We start from the raw sequence: 19851 nt of genomic DNA, 5'->3' as shown, positions 1-19851 counted from the left end.
AGCCATTATTATTTCACGGTGTATCCAGAAGGAAGCCTATCCCAAACGTCATACTGTAATGACTATTGTCCCAGCTCGGCTCCCGTAGAGAGAGGGGTATTGGCGGGGGGTTCTTGTCTAAACGGGCAGCCATCTTGGGGGCCCGGGCCTGGCGTCTATAGGGTTGTTTCGGTGAAACGCTAGCATCCAGCACATGTTTAGGCACATATAAAATCAGGCAACATAAGACTATGTAAGGTAAAAGCTAACGTTATTCTGCAGGAATATTTCCGCGCTGATAACGAGTTCTTATTTATTTGGCAAAACTTTTATCTACAAAACTACGAAATTGTTTACGTATTCTCTTATGCCTTCCAGTACACCAAGATCTGCTAGGCTACCGATTCTAACCTTAGTAACGTAGACATATAACATTAAATATATATATATTTAAATATTGCTCCTCTCCGACTTTTATGTCACCCCTAAAAAAAGAATTTCAGAAAACAGCTAAAGATTGAATGAGAAAACAGCCTCTGCTGGAATTTTTTTTGAACTGAGTTAGCTAACTATGAGGAGAAATTAAAATACGCAATTCCTTTGTTTTGTAATATTTTCTGTTAATGTTGAAACTTTATCGTAAATAAGAGAAACCCTCTGTTTTCCCCACCAGCATGAGTTCCTCTCCCCCACCATCACCACTCCCTTTTTCTCATTCCAAAATCCACCCCTTTTGCTCCACTTTAACCTTTGTGTCCCAAAGTCCGGAGCTCGACTTGTCCACCACACTCAGCCCCAGCAGCACACCTGTAAAGAGCTCCACACACACGGAAGGTGAGCAGGGTGTAAGGTCCACTACCTCTGGGAGGAGAAAGACATCACAGGTAATGACACCGTTCCTTTTAGGGACAGCTTCACATAATTAGGGGAATATAGGTGAGGGCTGATGCACTAGACACTAGTGCCCAGTTCTGGGTGGTCATACCCTCTAGTCACTAGAGGGTATGACCACCCAGAGCTGAACTTTGGATTTGTTCAAACGTTCATTCTAGTCAGTCTAAAACGAGTAGGACTTTGAATGAAAATAGTTCTCACAATTCTCCAAAAAGATGCAAACAATTGAGTTTTGATATGATGGTTAAAACCTGGAGCTTGATCATATCTGCACATGAGCTGAAACCCCTGGGTCTGCATCATAGCTGCACGTCTGGCACTCAAGGCTGCAAAATCAAAGAGCTGGCAATTATTGAAATGAATATCCATGCAGATATATGTGTTGCCAGTTATTAATATGCTGCACATCTTAATGAAAGACAATGGGTCTCATTCACGAAACATGAGCAGAGTGTTTGTTTGCAGATATATTTTTTCTGCGTGCATACAACTATGAAGGCAGCGATACCTGTAGATTAATTTGGGGGGTGGAGAAGCAGTGAAACTACACAAGAAAACAGCCTTTTATTAATTCCATGACCGTATAATTAAATCCACCAATCCTTCCCCTTTGCCTATATTTTTTATCTTGTCTGGGAGAGGGAGGAAAAACCCATAGCAAGGGCAGTTGCCCACACATGTTAGCTTGTGAGTGGATCGCAGATAGAGCATGCTTAGCTGTATGACTGTCAACGCATATGGTCCCCATTCATTTCATTTTCATTGCAACTGAGACTCAGAATGTGTAAACCTTATCTGTTAACATGGACAGTGTAATAAGAATGATGCAGAATGTGTGATCCAGGGGTAAATGGTAGTGCAATATGTTACCAGTAAACTACTGAAATATTACTGAGATGATGCAGACATATATGGTCTTCTGCAGTTGTGTTTTGCAGAGCCTGTGGCAACACTGGAACCTGTCCTCACACCTGACACTTTGCCTCAGCGGTCTAATGGAGCTCAGAAGAACAAACACCACCACAGAGGTAAAAATGAAGAAAATCTTCTCCTTTACTTTCACTACATGTGGTTTGTTTCACATTTTAATTGTGTGCTGTGAAATGGGTTGCCATGGAACTCTGAAATTAACTGTAAGATGCACATGCACATGACATCTTTAACCAAAAAAAAATCCCAAGATTGTTTTGGAATTCCACTGGATTATCTGTGGAACTGATTGATACGCAGGTGTATAGTCATTTTATATGGTGCCGAATGCTTATGTATGTGTTTCTGTTCTCTTTGTATCAATTATAAAATAGACCAAATACACTAGTTTTAGTTGGCATAACATGTAACACCTTTGTCTTTATGGAAAGTTGATCATTTTCTCTGTTGTTGCAGTCCCCAGACAGTGCATATTCACGCCAACTGAAGTAGCTGATCACAGTCTGGAGGAGATAAGACTTAACTCCACTTTGGCTCTAAAGAAAGAGCTTCAGCTCCTGCAGGTTACTAAGAGTTAATCTTCATTTACTAATATGTTATTTTTAAAAAATACCGTATTTTTGCAACCATAAGGTGCACTTAAAAGTCAGCAGGAGGGTCCCCCTACACGAGCCTGGTCCTGCTCAAGGTTTCTTCCTGTTAAAGCGGAGTTTTTCCTTGCCACTGTTGCTTTTCTGGGGTTAGGCCCTGGGATTCTGGAATGCGCCTTGAAACAATTTGGATTGTAAAAGACGCTATATAAATAAAGATTGATTGATTGAAATTTTCTCCAAAATGGACGGGGCGCCTTATGGTCGTGAAAATACGGTACTCGTTCCAAAACTAGTAGTTTGTTTACCAGGGGGTCTCTTTTCCTGCAGGGGGCAGAATTTAACTCCCAGAAAGCCATTAAAGAGACATTACAGACGTCTGAGAGGACCAAAGTCCTGATGAATATCAGAACTACTGACGGTAACGTACAATAGTGTGTTTTGGGAGGATGGGGGTGTCTTGTTTGTTTTAAACAGGCAGTTAGTACCTTCTCTCACCTTTTTAAAACCACACTGCCAATAACATCTTCATAGTTAAATGAGTTTTTATTTGATGATATTTATTATGATATTTATATACAATAAATATTTATGTGATATTTATTGTGCCATCATGCATATGGAGCAGTAGTGGCAAAACTCTCAACTCATTTTTAAACTGGATAGTATAAAGAGGACATCAATAAATATCCTGTCAGTTGGTGTTCAAATGTATTTTGAGGATCTACTGGACCTCCACATGGATAGAAAACTTACATTCAAAATGGATCAATTTACATCAGTGCCTTTATTAATCTGTCAAGTTTAGTAACGGCCATAAGGACTTATATATTGTGTCTAGACAATATCCTTTTGTTTACACTGTGACCTTAGGAAAAAAATCTAGTTTTGTCTTCTCATTATTCTATGCAGTCTTAGAATTAAAACATTTTCGAAGTTATTACAAAACTATGGCAGTTCAAATATTGAAAATTGCATTTCAATGTTTCTAAACCTTGACTGAATAATCGGGTGATTTTGATGAAATTATGGTTGAGCTAATTCACTCCCCACTTTTCTTCTACTCTAGTTGTGAATTTATCCCGATCCCAGCTTCTCTACAATTCGTTGGTTAATGTGGACATCCAGAAGGATCAGTTCATCAGCCAAGCAGTGCAGGAAAGGTTGCCACTTGCCCCACACCCGTGTTGTCATAGTAACAAAGAAGGAGACAGTCCTTCCCACCTCATCTTCCTGACCCCTCATCTGATGAGACAGCAGCCCTTCTCATCAGAGGAAGGAACAGCAAACAGCAAGTTGTGTCCATTGCCGCACAGCAGCCACTCAGCTTTTGACCTTTACAGGCGCCAAACGTGTCACGAATCCCTTTCCTGACAGTTCTGTTCAGCTCATGTTACTATCTTTGGTATTTTAATGAAAAACAATCAGATTGTCTATGTGTGGATATTTTCATGTGTAAAGTTTATGTAATAAAGATTCAAAACCACATATATTTGTATTATATGGTTTACACCGTGTTGCCTGTCTGATGTTTACATTTATATGCTTACATATAATATAAAAATATATTAAAATTAAAAAAAACAAAAAGGTCATCTGCCATCCAAATTATGTGCTGGTTTCAATTACACTTGATGGCGCTGCTCCCCTGAATGCAACTCGATGCTTCATCCATTTCGGGGTCAAGGGGAGGGTGTATCCATGGATGAATCGGCAGTTCATCGCACGGCCCTATATGACAATTTGTGGGTTTGTTACCTTGCTCAAGGGTACCAGGGTAGTGCTCTGAAGGTGTTCTAGCTTACTACCAGACCACACTCTATGTTTTGTCTGGACTGGGACTTGAACTGAGAACCATTTGCTTCGCCCAGACTGAACTACCACCACTCTGTTTTCATGGTCTTGATCCTACTGACTTGACTGACCTACTCCATCCTTACTCCCCAACTCAGGCACTCGGGTCAGCAGATCTGAGGACCGGTAGGTTGTCACCAAATATAAGAGGAAGCTGCAGGTGGACGGCACTCGTTATCAAAGTTGTGGACTCATCTCCCACTGCACATCAGGCAACTTACTGCTTTTAAAAGCCTCCTTAAAAGTCACTTCGTTTTTTAAGCTTTTTAACCCCATATGAGAGGCTGCAGGTTTTTTAATTTGCTTTTGTCTTTATTTGCATACAGAACTTTGGCAAACTGTTGTGTGTGTTATAAAAAAGAAAGCATTTTAAAGATAACGGGGTGGCAAGAGTAAAGATCTAAACTTGATACATATTCTGAATAATATCCTGATTATTCTGTATGTTTCCCATTGTTTTTATATATATTACTTTATAATTTTTTCAATGGTCAAAACATTCATTTCTTCCACAATGGGTTGTTAAATCCTTCAGTTAATTCTTCAGTTAATATTCACATACACAACTTGAGGCAGTTTACCAATGATTCCTACTATCTGATTTATTTATTTTTCTTAAGTTTGTGCTAAGGCTGTCACAACACTGTCCAGATCCTGATCCGTGTTTATTTTTTCCCGCCAGAACTTAAGTTATGAGCCTGACTGGACTAATTGGCCCAGTTAGAAGATTGTCCCATGTCATCACTATACTAGCTAACTGTAGCCATACTTGGGTTTTTCTGCTCCACCCATCTCTTTGTCTAAAAATTGTAACCTATTTCTTTAATCAAGTTTAGTCAGTTTAGTCACTCTGTTTATTTCCAGTGTAGCACCTCTATTGTAGAGGTGATTTTATTTTGGAGGAGTGACATGGTAGATCAATCAATCAATCTTTATTTGTATAGCGTCCGTCACAATCAAAATTGTTTCTAGGCGCTTTACAGAATCCCAGGGCCTGACCCCAAACAACATGTGCTGCTTGATGAAGAGTTCCAAATAAACAGCCTTGTCGTTGTTAAGCAACCAAGCCACCTTGTTTTATTTCACTAATCATCAGTACAGAAATGTATAACTTTCAGTTACAGCATGTTTACTACTTTCCTTGCTCCTCTCTTTTTGTAACAGAAAAAAGATTATTCACTGAACAGCTGCACCAATCCCACTTCAATAAATACAGGGATCAGATTGGATGGGCTGGTGCTATCCTCCCTTAATATGCAAAGTATTTGAGGGATCCAGTCCACCATTCCCCTCTGCCACCCACAGCTCCATTTTATAGAATGAAAAACATTCCACCCACTGTCTGGTTCAGCCTGGAATAGACCAACGATTTGGGAATCCTCTCAAATCTCCCTTAGGCCAGCCCACCCATGGGGTGGTATGTCCCAGGCCTTTCCTTTCAGTGTCATCATTGAACATTTATTATTCTAAGTAGAGCATGACTTGTGAATATTTTTACCAGCTTATCTTTGATGTGAATATGACTGTGTTGATGTAATTGAAAACCGGAGTTTTCACTGGCCAAAATAAAGGTAATTGAATCCTTGAGATGGTTATAAAATGTAACTTTTTTTCCCTTTCTCTGCAACAGATAATGATCAAAATCAGTAAACCCTGCTGTCTGCTTTGAACCAACTGCCCAACTCATTGAACAGACAAAAGCTGCACATCACAAAGCTTTGTTGATTATAATCCTAGTTTAGCAACACAAAATTTGTTTGTTGACTTACACACTCACTCATTACAATCTTTTGTAAGAAAAACACATGTTTTTTTCCCCCACAGAGGTATCATTTATTGCAAAGTTTGCGTTGTATGCTGTAACAGGTCACACATATGGATCATAGCTCATATCTTAATATCCAAGATATTCTATACATGACACTAGGTGAGACACTGTATTTATAGTGAGTTAAGGAGAGAGCATGTCATAAACTCACATAAGACAGACAGATATAGCAATAATACAGAAAATACGGAGTAAGAATTAAAAAAAGGACAGCACGAAACAATCAATGATGAGGAGTGGAGGGGCATTTCTTTTTAAAAAAGGTCTTTCAAGCAGAAGATTGCAATGCACCCAACTCCCTGTCTTCCTTCTCTTCCTCACCTATTTTGCGTCCATGTTTCCGGAAGTATTTATATCGCTGGACGTACAGCTTAACAAGGTTGCTGACTTTGACAGGGTTGATTTCACCAGTGCGACTGTGGCAGATCTGAGAAAATGACACAATTCTTTTTAGTTGTTACGGTATGAATTTATACAATTTCTGCTTTTAAGATAAACTTGCTTGTTGTTCAACTGTAACGGCTTAACGTAAGCAACCCTTAAACTGATGTAAACAGTTACTTCTTAGTTAATCTCTATTTTCTGCAGGGCCTTTAATGCAGGTCACGGCAAGTCCTGTAGTTTTACAGTTTTGAATTTTGAAGACCATTAAACTCTCAACATAAGCTTTCATTATATCTAAATAAAATGGCATTTATTTTTGGGTTATTCATTAGTTTTTAAAAATGTTGACTAAGCCATTCAGTACATACACAACTTAAATGAGCGATGTTCACAATTTGATTTGAATATCTTGTTGGAAATCATTCTCGTTCCCAGTTTACATGCAACGGAGAAAGTTATGTAACTAATAGGAAGATGTCTTCCTCTAACACTAGGTGGCATATTTTAGGTGAATTTTTTTCAGCAGGGTAATAAAGTCCCTTTTCCATTGTACATATTACATCACATAGTAAACAACTGGAGTCACACAGCAAAAGTGGAATTTAAACAGAAAAATGGATAATTGCGCAGCTTTGTCTATCTTAAATGTATTATTTATTGTGTTGATAAGATGCACGCTCTTCCTTGTGATCATGTTGACTTCTAGAGGCAGACAAGACTGCTCATGCCGGCTTTCTTAAATGATTTTGTTCCAGATTCATACAACGTGGATGTTGTGAAAGATGCACACATGCTTCATCTAACCCCGATTATTGATGTTCACGCTACATGAAATTCAGTTGTCGGGTCAGCATACTGTTCACAATATGCGACTGTGTCATCTGGTCCATAGTCTACAGGTCTGTGGGGTATACACACTACATGACTTTCCATCAGCAGGTGTGACTGAATGTTCCACTTTGTCTGTCTGCTCAGCTGATGCTTTGGGCATTTTGCTCCTGTGTCTTTTTAAAAACAACTATATATCAGGATATTGTTTTAACATGGCAAAAGTACATCAAGGAATAAAGTGGAAACTAGGAACATATTAGGACACACTGACATTAGTGACACACTGACATTGTGCCTGACAGAGGAGGTCAGACCGCAGCCATTAAACATTAACCCGTCTATCTTCTCATTGGCTCTAGTTGTTTTTTGTCATTAGGACCAGACTTGATATCTAGCATGTGGGATGGTCGGGCAGTCATCGATGGAAATCTTTCAGGTGTTAAGACTAAATGACCCAGGTTTGCTGAGCAAACGACTAACACAGAAGGAGAGCAAAAAACCAGTCTGTGACTGGCAGATTGGGCCCAAATCATGTAGCTCGAACAGGGCATAAGTCTTTTACACACCAGAGGATGTCAATTTTCCAATACTTAGGGGTAGGCAATATGGCAAACATATCAAAGCACATTTAATTAAAAATAAAATCACGATCATGATTTTATTTTAACGATTTTTGATAATAAATTGCAATTTACTATACAGTATAACTAAACCATTGCCATATGTAAAAGATAATAAAATATATAATGTGATATATCCTAAAATGTCAAAAGACAAAAATACGCGACAAGAGTGGTAACAGTTTGTTGACAATGATTTCCTCATAATTTGTGCCATCCAATTAGCAAACTGCACCTGTGCAAACTTTGCAAATAACAGTTGTTTGCACTTTATCATTTGGAGAAAAGCCAAATCAATTCCTTAGGATGAGGAAGGAGTTCTGTTTAGGAACCAATTTCCCTCTTTTGCCTTCAGCCTTGGCTCCTGCTACACAACCAAACAGGGAGGCTGGAAGAAATCCAGAGCACTGTCCGAAATTTATTAGAATGAGTTGCTCAGGTGCACATCAACGGGCGTGAAATGGCATGCGTCTGCGCAGCGTCATAGAGCTGCAACATTGTACCCTAATACACCCTATAAGCCAGGTGTGCCCAATTCCAATGCGCCCAAGTGCAAACCCGACTGCAGCCCTCAAAGACTGGATTTGGGTACCTTTACTTTGTTAGATCGTCAACATGCTCTAACCCTTCATGAAGTAATATCATCATATTGCACACCCCTATACCTGCATGTCTCAGTCAGATACAGAGTGTACTGATATCAGTTGGACTAATACATTTACATGCACTTTGGTTGACCAGTTAGATCGAGTATATAATTACCGTAATTTCCGGACTATAGAGCGCAACAAAGGGTGTAGCTTCATTTAGGCCAGGGTGCTCAGTTTGAGTTCCATCAGCACCTCAAACCAAGCCTTGTTCCTCAACTGCAAGATGATCTCATTAAGTGCGCTCCCAACTCACTGCTGTCCTCTGGACCGGGACAGTTTAGTAGTACCGTAATTTCCGGACTACAGAGCGCACCTGATTATACGCCGCATAATCTAATTTTAGAAAGAAAATCAATTTTGTACTTATACAAGCCGCACCGGATTATAAGACGCAGGTATCCCAAGTAGTAATGTGAAAAATTAGATCGAAAACATTCAGTACCGGTATATGTTTTTATTACCGTAAGAGACGAGTTACTGACGAGTGACAGACAGGTAAGAAACAACAGCCACTCTTTTCACTTCTATGTTTATACAGAGACCTTAAATCCAATTTTTATCACGTCAGGATTTTTTAACTTTTCTTTTAATTTAATCCGCTTAGCAACATAAACAGATTGTACCGGTAAATGCTTTTTCTTCTAACGGTGTCTGTAATGCAGCTACCTTGAAATATACGTTTGTATCAGCTACACACAAATTACGTTGTTTATGCTTTTTTACTCAAACAATGAACAATCTAAAACTCCCCAATGGCCCACCTCTAAAATCTTCTATTTTCATCGCGGTGGTGATTGCTTTTGCCTTCCGTCTGATTTGTACAGCGGAAACACGGTGGCCGCCTGCTCTCTGTGTGTTGACCCAGTCTTCCAGGAAGTTTTCAAGTTCGGGACACCTGCGATGTTTACGTCTAAAAGCTTTTGTCGTCTTTTTGCTTTGGATCAGTTCTTTATGCGGGGGTCTCCACCTTCTCGCCATTGATTACCGTAATGCCAAGATTACGTGCGCCAGCTCGATTTCCTTCTTCAAACGCCAGAGTGATCGCTTTTAACTTAAAAGTCGCATCATATGCTTTTCTTCTAGTATTTTCCACATTGATGACGGTTAGTAAAAATGACTGAGTCACAATAGTTGTGATAGTGCGCTACGAAAAAAAACACATAAATAAGCCGCACCGTAGAATAAGCCACAGTGTTTAAAGTGTAGGAAAAAAGTAGCAGCTCATAGTCATAGTGACTGATAATTATTATTGTGTGAATCACAAGAGGCATGTGGGACAATGTGTTACATAAAAGTATATAAAAATAACAAATCTTTTTAGACAAGTGTTAAAAATACCCGAAAAGGAAAATGGCTGCGGTTCCAATAAAGTTCACTACGTAACATTACTAAGATGCCAATGAATAAGGATCTTGCAGATATCGTGTCTGTACTGTGTTTTATAGATGCTGTGTGTGGTGAGGCTGACCTTATGAACAGCTTTTCTGAGGATGTCTTTGTATTCATCTTTATTGATGTCTTTGCGCTGATAATATGGTTTGATGGCAAGCTTCACCTCTTCAACGGCTCTTTCTTGGGTGTGAAGCTTCTTCAGATACTGGCCAGGTCAGGAAAGACATGGTTAAACACAATTAAAATCAAAATCAAATCATCACAATTAATCCCATTTAGATATAGACAACAGGCTTTTGGCTGTGGAGCAAGGTTCTGTTGTTACTTAACCCTTGTGTGGTGTGATAAAAATGATAAAATTCATTAATTTTATCATTTTTCTTTTAATAAAAAGTGAAAACGGGTCCCACAGACCCGAACACCACACAAGGGTTAAAGGCATAGCTCTCAATCTCCCTGCATAGACTACCAACAATGAGATTAATTTGGCATCATACTCTAGATTTCAATTCTACTAGATTAAATATACTTGACTGTTCCTCGCTAGGTATTCCAGGCAACGATTAACAAAGGGTGCAGCTCCATTTAGGCCAGGGTGCTCAGTTTGAGTTCCATCGGCACCTCAAACCAAGCCTTGTTCCTCAACTGCAAGATGATCTCATTAAGTGCGCTCCCAACTCACTGCTGTCCTCTGGACCGGGACAGTTTAGTAGTACCGTAATTTCCGGACTACAGAGCGCACCTGATTATAAACCGCATAATCTAATTTTACCGTAATGCCAAGATTACGTGCGCCAGCTCGAAAGTCGCATCATATGCTTTTCTTCTAGTATTTTCCTTGTTGATGAGGGTTGGTAAAAATGACTGATTCACAATAGTTGTGATAGTGCGCCACGAAAAAAAACATAAATAAGCCGCACCGTAGAATAAGCTGCAGTGTTTAAAGTGTAGGAAAAAAGTAGCGGCTCATAGTCCGGAAATTACGGTAGTTGATAAATCTTTGATTTAGCAGTAGCAGTGTGGTTCTAGAAATAGCTGACAAGAAATCTAGTGACCATATATCATCAGGGAACTCAACTTCACCTTATCGGGGTCTTTAGTCTCATTGTCCCATCCAGTATCACCCGAACTCCCAGACACTCCAGACAGTACCACAGGTATAATGGAGGGTGGGGTCTGTGCACAACCCCCCCCTATAGAAGTGTGCAGGAGCGAGGGTGGTGTTTTTGTGGAGCCAACCAACGGAAGGGAACTGTGGAGGATAAACTGAGCTGGGCTTAGACCAGGAGCTGGAGGAAGTGTAGGAGGGGGTGAAACTTGTGATGTGGATGCTGAAGAGACAGGTACTTGGTGCTGAGACTGGCTTTGATTGGCCTGTGAGAGGATCTGCAAAATAACACATTTCTACACTTTTCTTTGCAAAAATCACACACTCAATAGGCTGAAAACTTTTGAAGCATATCCACAGTGTGGTGAGGTTACTTTTATCTTACCTGCATATATAATTGAATACAAACAATGAGTCTGAGTGAAATTGTTGTATTCAATTATAATAAAAACAAAACAGTCTAGTGTAATTTATAATTGAAGGTGTCAATCAAATGAGGTCTACATATTGTGGTTCCCTTTAAAAACAAATGTGTACAGTACAATTAATAAAAAAGTGAACCATTCCAAACTGGAACTTTAGGTCTGCAACAGCAACAGCATGAAACACACACCTGGCTGGTTGCCTGAATGAACTCTTGTGCTTTTGCTCTGCTGGCAATATTGGCCTCTTCCATTTTAAAGAGTAAAGCAGTCACTGTCAAGAGAAGCAATAATGCAATTTTTAAATATGAAATAGTCCACAGAATATCCAAAAAAAGGGAAAAAATATTCATTTAAAAATGATTAGAAATGATTTAATGATCCATGTTTTAGCAACCCCCTTTTTCTGCTCTCCGATCCACCGAGCAACTTTGACGGCACCTGCTGGAAAATTTAACTGTGTGCGCAATCCTAATCAAACTAGCTGCAAACTTGCATACCTTGTCTGTTGGTTCAGTAAAAACATGGCAAATTTTTTTTAAGATTTGAAGAAAACTCACATGCTAGGACTCCTCCAGTCGTGCAGTCTACCCCAGTTTGCAAACTCCAGGGAAGGGCAGGTGAACTAAGAGGAAGAGGGTGAGGAGGCTTACTAGCAGATGAGGATGAGACAGAGGAAGAGGAAGGGTCTGATGAGGACAGAGGCAAAGACAGGGAACTGAGTCCACAGCCTGCTGAAGAGGATAGGCAAGGAAGTGAGATAAGGGATTTGCTGGCATTATCTGGAGGCAAGGATTTAGCAGTTGGAGTAGACAAAGTGATGTTGAGGCCAGAACCATGAGAAATGGATATGCTGGGTGGACCAGATGCTGGGAGGAGGATGGGACTGCTTTGAGATAGACATTCCTCGCCCAAGAACAAAGGGTCCGGTGTCTTACAACTGCTGTCCACGGTCTGAGAATCAGGTGTAGACTCCCTGGTGTCCTGCATTGGGGATGGTGGAGTGTGGGGTGGTGAGGAAGAAGGTGGAAGCACACTTATGGCAGAGGAGCATGAAGCAGAGGAAGAGCAGAGCGCAGGGCCGGCTTGGCTCATTTGGGGACTGACTGATTTTCGTCTTTCTCCAGCAGCAGACTGGACATCCATTGAAGCTCCACTCCAGATCTCCATACTGCTTTTTATTTGGTTGACATCACCAGCTGTAGACCCAGTTGCTTCACTGTTTTCCTTAATTTTTTTGCCAGTGCTACGGCGCCCTTTGTTCACCAAAGAAGATGAGGGGGAGGAGGCCAAAGAAGATGTGGATGTGATGGAACTTTGTTTTGTTTTTTTGGGTTTTAATCTGACTGAACTGGTAAGAGAGGAAGGTGCACCCAGTCTATTTCGCTTTTCCATGTTATCCAAGTCTTTACTACGGCTACTCAGGGATAGAGGTTCTGAACAAGGTTTGAGGAATGGAGACCTGCTTTCGTTATCTCTGCAAAAGACCACAGCAATTGAGCCACCTACCACTGAGCTTCCAGATCCACCACTTGTACCTCCTGGCCCAAGAAGTTCAATGCCCATTTTTCCAGAGCCAACTGATGGTCCTGTAGTACTGCTAACACCCTCTCGCACCAAGACAGAGACCTTTGACTGTAGCTTGCTTTTCCGACCACCATCTTTTTTAAATTTGCTAGAGCGCACCACATTCTTCCTGCTGCCTTTTTCTTTCTCCTTAACAATTTTCCTCGCTCGCTTTGCCAATCCGAAGCCAGAGGAAACTGGTACAGAGCCTGAAGTGACCAGAAGTGAGGAGATGCATTTACTCTTTGATCTAGATGGTGATGAGGATTCAGACTGACCTTTTTTTTTCAGTGTCTGCAGTTTCTTTTTTACATGGTGTTGTTCAGTCTTTAGGTTAGTTTTAGTTTTGGGGCTAGGGACAGGTGGTTCTGGTGGAAGAACAGGTGGGGGTGAATCCTCCAAAGATGGATAGTCAGAATCTAAAGCTTCACCGTCCAAAGACAGAACATCAATCTCCAATTTGTCTGAATAATGGTCTGACTCATAGCTTTGATATCTTAGAGGTGAGAGTGATTGTGATTGGCTGTGACAATCGTCTACCTCTCCAATTGCTTGCCGTTTTCTCTTCTTTTTTTGGGGGGGCTTTGTAGAATTTTCTATGGGCAGACAGGGAGACACTGAGGCGAGTCTGGGGGAACCAGGCACGGTAGTGGTGGTTGTGGTAGTGGTAACAGTGATTGTGCGTTTAATGGCAAACAAGTCAGAACCATTGAGGTCTTGGATAGATGGAGGGACAACTGGGCGGCCATCACGCCGCCATTCCTTATCCCGCTGTGCATCTTTACTAATTTCTCTCTTTTCCCTGCTTCTTTTGGAGCACTTTGATTTACCATGTTCTCTGGTGCTTACATGGCATCTTCCTTTTATTTCCTTGTTCTTCTTTTGATAGCTGGAATCTTTGTCCCTTTGAACTCTTCCCCGACTACTTGTATGACTCCTCCCCCTTTCCCAGTCTCTCTCTCTTCCTCTGTGTTTATCTCTCCCTCTGTGTCTGTCTTTATCTTTTTCATTGCCTCTGTCCATATTCCATGCTGCCTCTCTTTTCTCTTCTTCAGAGAGACTTAAAAAGTTTCCAGTAGAGTCTTTTTTGTCCGACTTCCATGATCTTGACAACTCCAGACTGCCGTGATGTCGTTTCCTTGCCTTAGAACTACTGCTCCTGCTTTTCCTTGATCTTTTAGCCTCTCTTTGTTCTTTGTCCTTGTCTTTGCATCTCTCTCTGACTCCTTCATCCTTTTTCTTTTTCTTTCTCTCCTCTTTTTCTCCAGGATTTTTATTTTTACTCTTCAGCCGGTCAGTGTCCATCAAACTCTTTGACAACTTGTATTTCTTACTGCTTTGCTCTACATGAGATGTGAAATGAGTAGGTGCCGTGACAGTTAAAGGGTTGGATGGGGACATTGGTGCTTGGGGAGAATGTGAGGATGATGGAGGATAGGAAAGATATCTTTCCTTCCGCCTGCTAACAAGCTTGCTTCTCAAATCCTCTACTTCAACTGCAGGCTCATCCTCAGTATGTATTTCTGTTTTCCAATTGGCCTCTGTACACACAGACACAAAGCCATCTCCATCCAGTACCCGAAGTATGCGCTCTGGCTTTGAACCAAGAAATGACACCCTGGTAGAACTAAGTGATGAATTATCTTTACCAAATCTCTTAGCACTTCCATTCTTGTCAACAGCCCCAATGATCTCCCCTTCCTCTATCTCTGAGTGATCCGATTCATCACTATCAGTCTTCTCTTGAGCTTTGGTGCTGTTTGAGTCCACTCTCTGCCTCCAAGCAACTGCTGTGATTTGACAGGGGCTTGACAGTCCAATCATTGCAACAGTAGAATCTGGAGGTTCCTCGAGCTCATCATCGCCCTGTTCAATGTTTTTATTAACCACTCCCACTTTGCCACCCTTGCCATCTGATGCAGGAGAACCAGTCGGGTCAAAGGGATCATACTTTTCATATTTGCCATCATCCCCCTTCATGCCCTCTGTTGGATAAAAAGGATCATAAATCTCCCTGTCCATGTCTGCTCCTTTATATATGACACACTGCTTCAAAGAAGTGTGTGTCAATGAATCCATTGACATGGTGTTAGGTCTTGGAGAGGGACTGGATTGTTATAGAAGTACTGGAGGATACGCTGGCCACCTTTGTTCCATGTGTCTGACTTAATACAGGCTTCAGATATGTTGAAGTATTAGCACAAAGTGATGTGGATATTGATTTGAAGCAGAAGGAGATGTCAGATAAACATTGGGTGTGCTTAAAGGAGCATTCTTAAGCTGTTCAGTCACAGAAGGCGATAATGTGGCAACAAGTCTTCTTTTAATGTTCAACTCAAGTCCATCAGCCTGAAAAGCTTATGCAAGTTTTAACTCCAATAGAGGGACTTGGAGGTTGTTAGTGATCGGCAAGGCCACAGTAGAAAACTCAGTGTTCACAAACAGACCTAGGAGAGGAGGGGAAATTTAACACAAATACAAAAATTAAATTGTTGCATAATAAACAGTTAATTAATAAAGCACAGAGTACATATTGCCTACCACAAACTATAACTACAGTTTATACAGTTACCTACTATATAAACTATACCTACTAACAGGGCCAGTATAAAAGTTATTTAACCATCACCACCCAAAACAAATTATCACTCATCCTTGAGTTAATGCAGTTTAAAATGCATTTGGATTTGGAAAGTTTCATTTACTATATTTTTAAAGTAAATTCATTAACTGTGCAATATTATCTAATTATTATAATTCAAAACCTAATACTTGTTGTATTATGTACTAGATTTAACTAAATAAAGTAGTACTTTGTACTCCACTTTTTCAAATCATGACATTGCCTTGCATGCTTTGTTAAACATTTAATATTTGCAGTATCACGAGATATTTCAGTGAAAACAAAACTGTGGCAGAACATAGGAGACATGTCATCCCATTATTAACCTCTGTAACCCCAACGCCTGTTTTAGATTCAAATCCCCTTTTTGTTGTATACTTAACTAAAGAAGTACTTTGTTCACATTAAATATGGGTTTTCAAATACTGACTGGGACACTGACAAGACTTATTAAGACTAATATTCTGGAAAAGGGATTTTTCTCACAAATTATCACGGTGATAGACTTGTCAGGGAGTTTTTCCTTAGGGACTTGCTCCATTCCGTTACGACATGAAGAAACAACTTCTGTCGAAGAAATTTGAACATTTTAAACTTCTGACTGTTTCATAGTTAAAAGACAACTGATTTGACTGGGCATGACATTAATGCATCCCTCAATAACAATTACTATCGGCATTGGGGGGAATCCTAATGGGCATATTGTGTCTATATATTTATGCATAAACAACCGTATTAGGGTACACAAAGTGAACAATAATATAGCATGGTAACAAAAATCCATGCAGTACATTAAACACTGTAAGACCATTCCATGCAGTGATATTTAAATTACGTTTTTACAAATTGTCAATCGATTCATAAACGTAGGTTCACACCTACAGCAGGAATTTTACGATACTAAGTATTCAGCTACCCTGCTAGCAACATAGCTTACAGCAGCTAGTTAGCCTACAGCATGAAAAATGGATGTATAATTTCGACTTACGTGTTGCAGGTTACTTATCCATCTAACCAAATCGCATGGCAGGCATTCTCCGGTAAATCATTAGGTAAAATTAGAGGTTTCTGTTATTTTCAAGTCGCAATTGTATCTTCTTTCCACCAATCGCCGCCATTATCGTCTCACCCTTCAGCCGGAAACCGATTTTCCATTACGTAGGATGTCGACGGTAGGACCGACCTGGCAGTTTCGTTGGTTAGTCGTTTTACAACTGCGGACTGCTGACTGGTTATCATTAGGCCCAAAATATGAATATGGATTGGGCACTAACCTACGGATAGAACAGAGCGCTACTTTATATAGACAACGCCAGAACAATTGATTTATATCTTTAACCTGGGACGGCCCAAATCTAGAGAGCATGAGATTTAAAACACGTTCTATCATATAGAATAAGAATATTTAAAAAAACAAGATGTTGTGAGGGTCGATTGTACCACTTCACATTTTAACCAAATATTCTGTCCCATTGGTTAGGACTGTAACTGTCTTCCTTTTGTGCCATGTTAATGCAATTGTTTACATTACATCACTGAAGAAGGGTTGTTGATATGTTAAATACATCGTGCCATTTTAAATTTTCATATATTTATGTACTAGTTTTTGGAGAGTTGTAATCAGAATCATTGTGTGTACTTTGTTTATCATATGGTTTAAAAGTGTGTTGGCTGCAAAAACAAAAGTGAAAGCATGGAAATAATTGGACGTCAAGTGAGATTGTGAGTCCTTGAGGGACAACTGAGAGGAATAAGACCAAATTTTGAAAAAAGGGTGTACACAAAGAGTTGTATTGATGGAAGGACCTGATCCCCAGGTTGTGGTACGAAACAGGTGAAAAAGAAATTCCAGATTTAATTTAATCTGAATTGATTTTTTTTTGTCTATTTCTTCCTGGAAATCGAAGTGAGTGCGATAGAGGGAATTTTCTGTATTTCTGACTGTTATTCTTGCAACCTACCTCACTTCATTGTATTGCACTGTATGCACATTCATGTTTTTGGCACCTCATTTACCCCTTTTTTCCTTATTTATATTTTTATTTTGTGTTATTCCATTCATTTTTAATTTTTCATTTCAGCACGATAAGCTAGAGAGAAGAGAAACGGTATTTCGGTTCATCTGTATGTTCAAAACATGGAGTGAATTGACAATAAAAGTATCTGTCTGTCTGTCTGTGTAAACAAAAGTAAAGAAACTTCCCTCATAAAACCTAATTGTAAAGGTAGACAATAAGTCAGATTTCTGTACCTGGTCAGAGAGCTGCTTCCACCACAAGTAGACCTAATAGATGAAGGCTCATCCACCCATTCTTTTTAGTTCAGCTGAAGTATATTCAAGTGTATGACCAGCTATAGTATATTAACTGATTAAGAGAGTTTAATCATATTATTGAGTGTAGAAAATGTAGTTTGATTTTGTGTTGATATTCTGGAATCATATAATGGGAGTTAAATGTGTAGGTTGACCTCTTGTTTTGGAGATAGAATGTGCTAGCAGCTAGACTCTTGGGACCGCCTCCCCATTTCCTGCTTCCACTTGAATAACAGATGTCCTATTTGGTAAAACAATGTAAAGAAATGTGAAACCTATACAAATATGCAGATGCAGATGTATGATGAGACCTGTTAAGGTTGGTTTTTTACAGGACCCGAAAAGCAGGCAAGAATGCAGTGGTCTTCCAGGGCGCACCGAGAGCTCCAGCACAGAGTCAACACGGGAGTCAGGTCCTGCACGTTCACTAGTCCAGCAGGACGGCGTGGAGACCTCAAACAAGCAGGGTCACACACAGTCTATGACTTAAAAATATAGAATAGAATGAGTAGTAACTGATCTAATTTGTAGCTGAAGGTGTCTTGTGAACATTTTTTTTTTAACAGAGAAGTATGTATATCTATGGGAAAGGTCCTTTTTGAACAGCATGGGATTTATTTCTGCAGTACCCCGAGTGGCCATTAGAAAGAAAACCGGCGCAATGTCTAGTTCTTCTTCTGCGTTTATTAGTGTTACTACTCTCATCTACTGGCCATTGGCGACTAGGAACTGCAATTTAGTATACATGGCTTTACAATATAAAAAACGTAACTTAAAAAAACCATTGGTCAAACGAGTGGCTTTCCACCAATTTTAAAGACGGGGGGGATCTTGTTTGCCATAAGTTCATGATCAAACTGAACTACTAACTAGTGCAGGGGTCGGCAACCCAAAATGTTGAAAGAGCCATATTGGACCAAAAAAAGAAGAAACAAATCTGTCTGGAGCCGCAAAAAATGTAAAGCCTTATATAGGGCTTATAATAAAGGCAACACATGCTGTAAGTGTCTATATTAGCTGTATTAGCCTACTTTCCAAACAATAAGTAGGCTACAAATACATAATGAGCATTCATGACGAAATGCTTATTTTCCCTGCAGCGCATCCTGGAGAGAATGACGCACCACATGGCCACTTTAAGTTTAACTTTCATTATAATGAGATGTTGGAATTAAATATTTATTATACGCATTTATACAGCATTGGAAAACATTAAGAATGTTTGTCACGTTTTTCTTCCTACAGAAATTATATTAAAACAATTTACATTTTCATATTTTTGAAAAAGCTCCAGGGAGCCACTAGGGCGGCGCCAAAGAGCCGCATGCGGCTCCAGAGCCGCGGGTTGCCGACCCCTGAACTAGTGCATTAAACTCTTCTACTACTATAAACAATATGAAGTGCTTATACCACACATGTTTTAGTAATCCCTTCACAGACAGCCCACCTCATATATATATATATATATATATATATATATATATATATATATATATATATATATATATATATATATGTGTGTGTGTGTGTGTATATATATATACGTGTGTGTGTATGTATATGTGTGTGTGTGTGTGTGTGTGGCCTACATGGTAGACAACATATAACTGAGCTGGTGACCTGTACAGATTTGTAGCCTGCTTTGTAAGTCAAGGCAGGTGGTAGAGGCTCAAGCCAAATCTGGTTATTTTATGATTTGCACTATGTGATTTTCTAAAAAATACCGATCACTAGCTGCCTTTGAGGTCCTATATCCTTATTCTTTCCAGCTTTTATTTAATTGCCCGACATTTTCATGAACTTGCCTATTTGGTGGGATACATGACAACGTGGCGGTTAACAGCGAATTGCAATCAAACCAAAAGA

General features: G+C 39.8%; 2 protein-coding genes across 4 annotated transcripts; one reads left to right on the top strand and one right to left on the bottom strand.

Annotated features, from left to right (window-relative positions):
• Window positions 1-85: 85 nt before the first annotated feature.
• ppp1r35 (protein phosphatase 1, regulatory subunit 35) lies at window positions 86-3883 on the top strand. The gene is made up of 6 exons (XM_011606003.2): window positions 86-237; window positions 653-863; window positions 1799-1901; window positions 2260-2366; window positions 2724-2814; window positions 3463-3883. The coding sequence occupies exons 2-6, from the start codon at window positions 654-656 to the stop codon at window positions 3765-3767; spliced, it is 816 nt and encodes a 271-aa protein (XP_011604305.1). The 5' UTR covers window positions 86-237; window position 653; the 3' UTR covers window positions 3768-3883.
• A 1418-nt stretch (window positions 3884-5301) lies between these two features.
• On the bottom strand, window positions 5302-16848 carry scaf1 (SR-related CTD-associated factor 1). Of its 3 annotated transcripts, none has more exons than XM_029839728.1 (7): window positions 16660-16848; window positions 16158-16238; window positions 12043-15495; window positions 11674-11756; window positions 11036-11338; window positions 10029-10157; window positions 5302-6502 (listed from the first exon to the last, which is right to left on the bottom strand). In XM_029839728.1, the coding sequence occupies exons 3-7, from the start codon at window positions 15131-15133 to the stop codon at window positions 6344-6346; spliced, it is 3765 nt and encodes a 1254-aa protein (XP_029695588.1). In that variant the 5' UTR covers window positions 15134-15495; window positions 16158-16238; window positions 16660-16848; the 3' UTR covers window positions 5302-6343. The 3 variants fall into 3 exon arrangements, with proteins under 3 accessions (XP_029695588.1, XP_029695589.1, XP_011604306.1); XM_029839729.1 differs by having other exon boundaries at window positions 16158-16235; XM_011606004.2 differs by lacking the exon at window positions 16158-16238.
• Window positions 16849-19851: the final 3003 nt, after the last annotated feature.

Source organism: Takifugu rubripes, chromosome 8 (assembly GCF_901000725.2).
Source record: "Takifugu rubripes chromosome 8, fTakRub1.2, whole genome shotgun sequence".
Classification (NCBI taxonomy): Eukaryota; Metazoa; Chordata; class Actinopteri; order Tetraodontiformes; family Tetraodontidae; genus Takifugu; species Takifugu rubripes.
The sequence above is the reverse complement of the archived record's forward strand: the minus strand, read 5'-3'. Positions and strand labels throughout refer to the sequence as shown.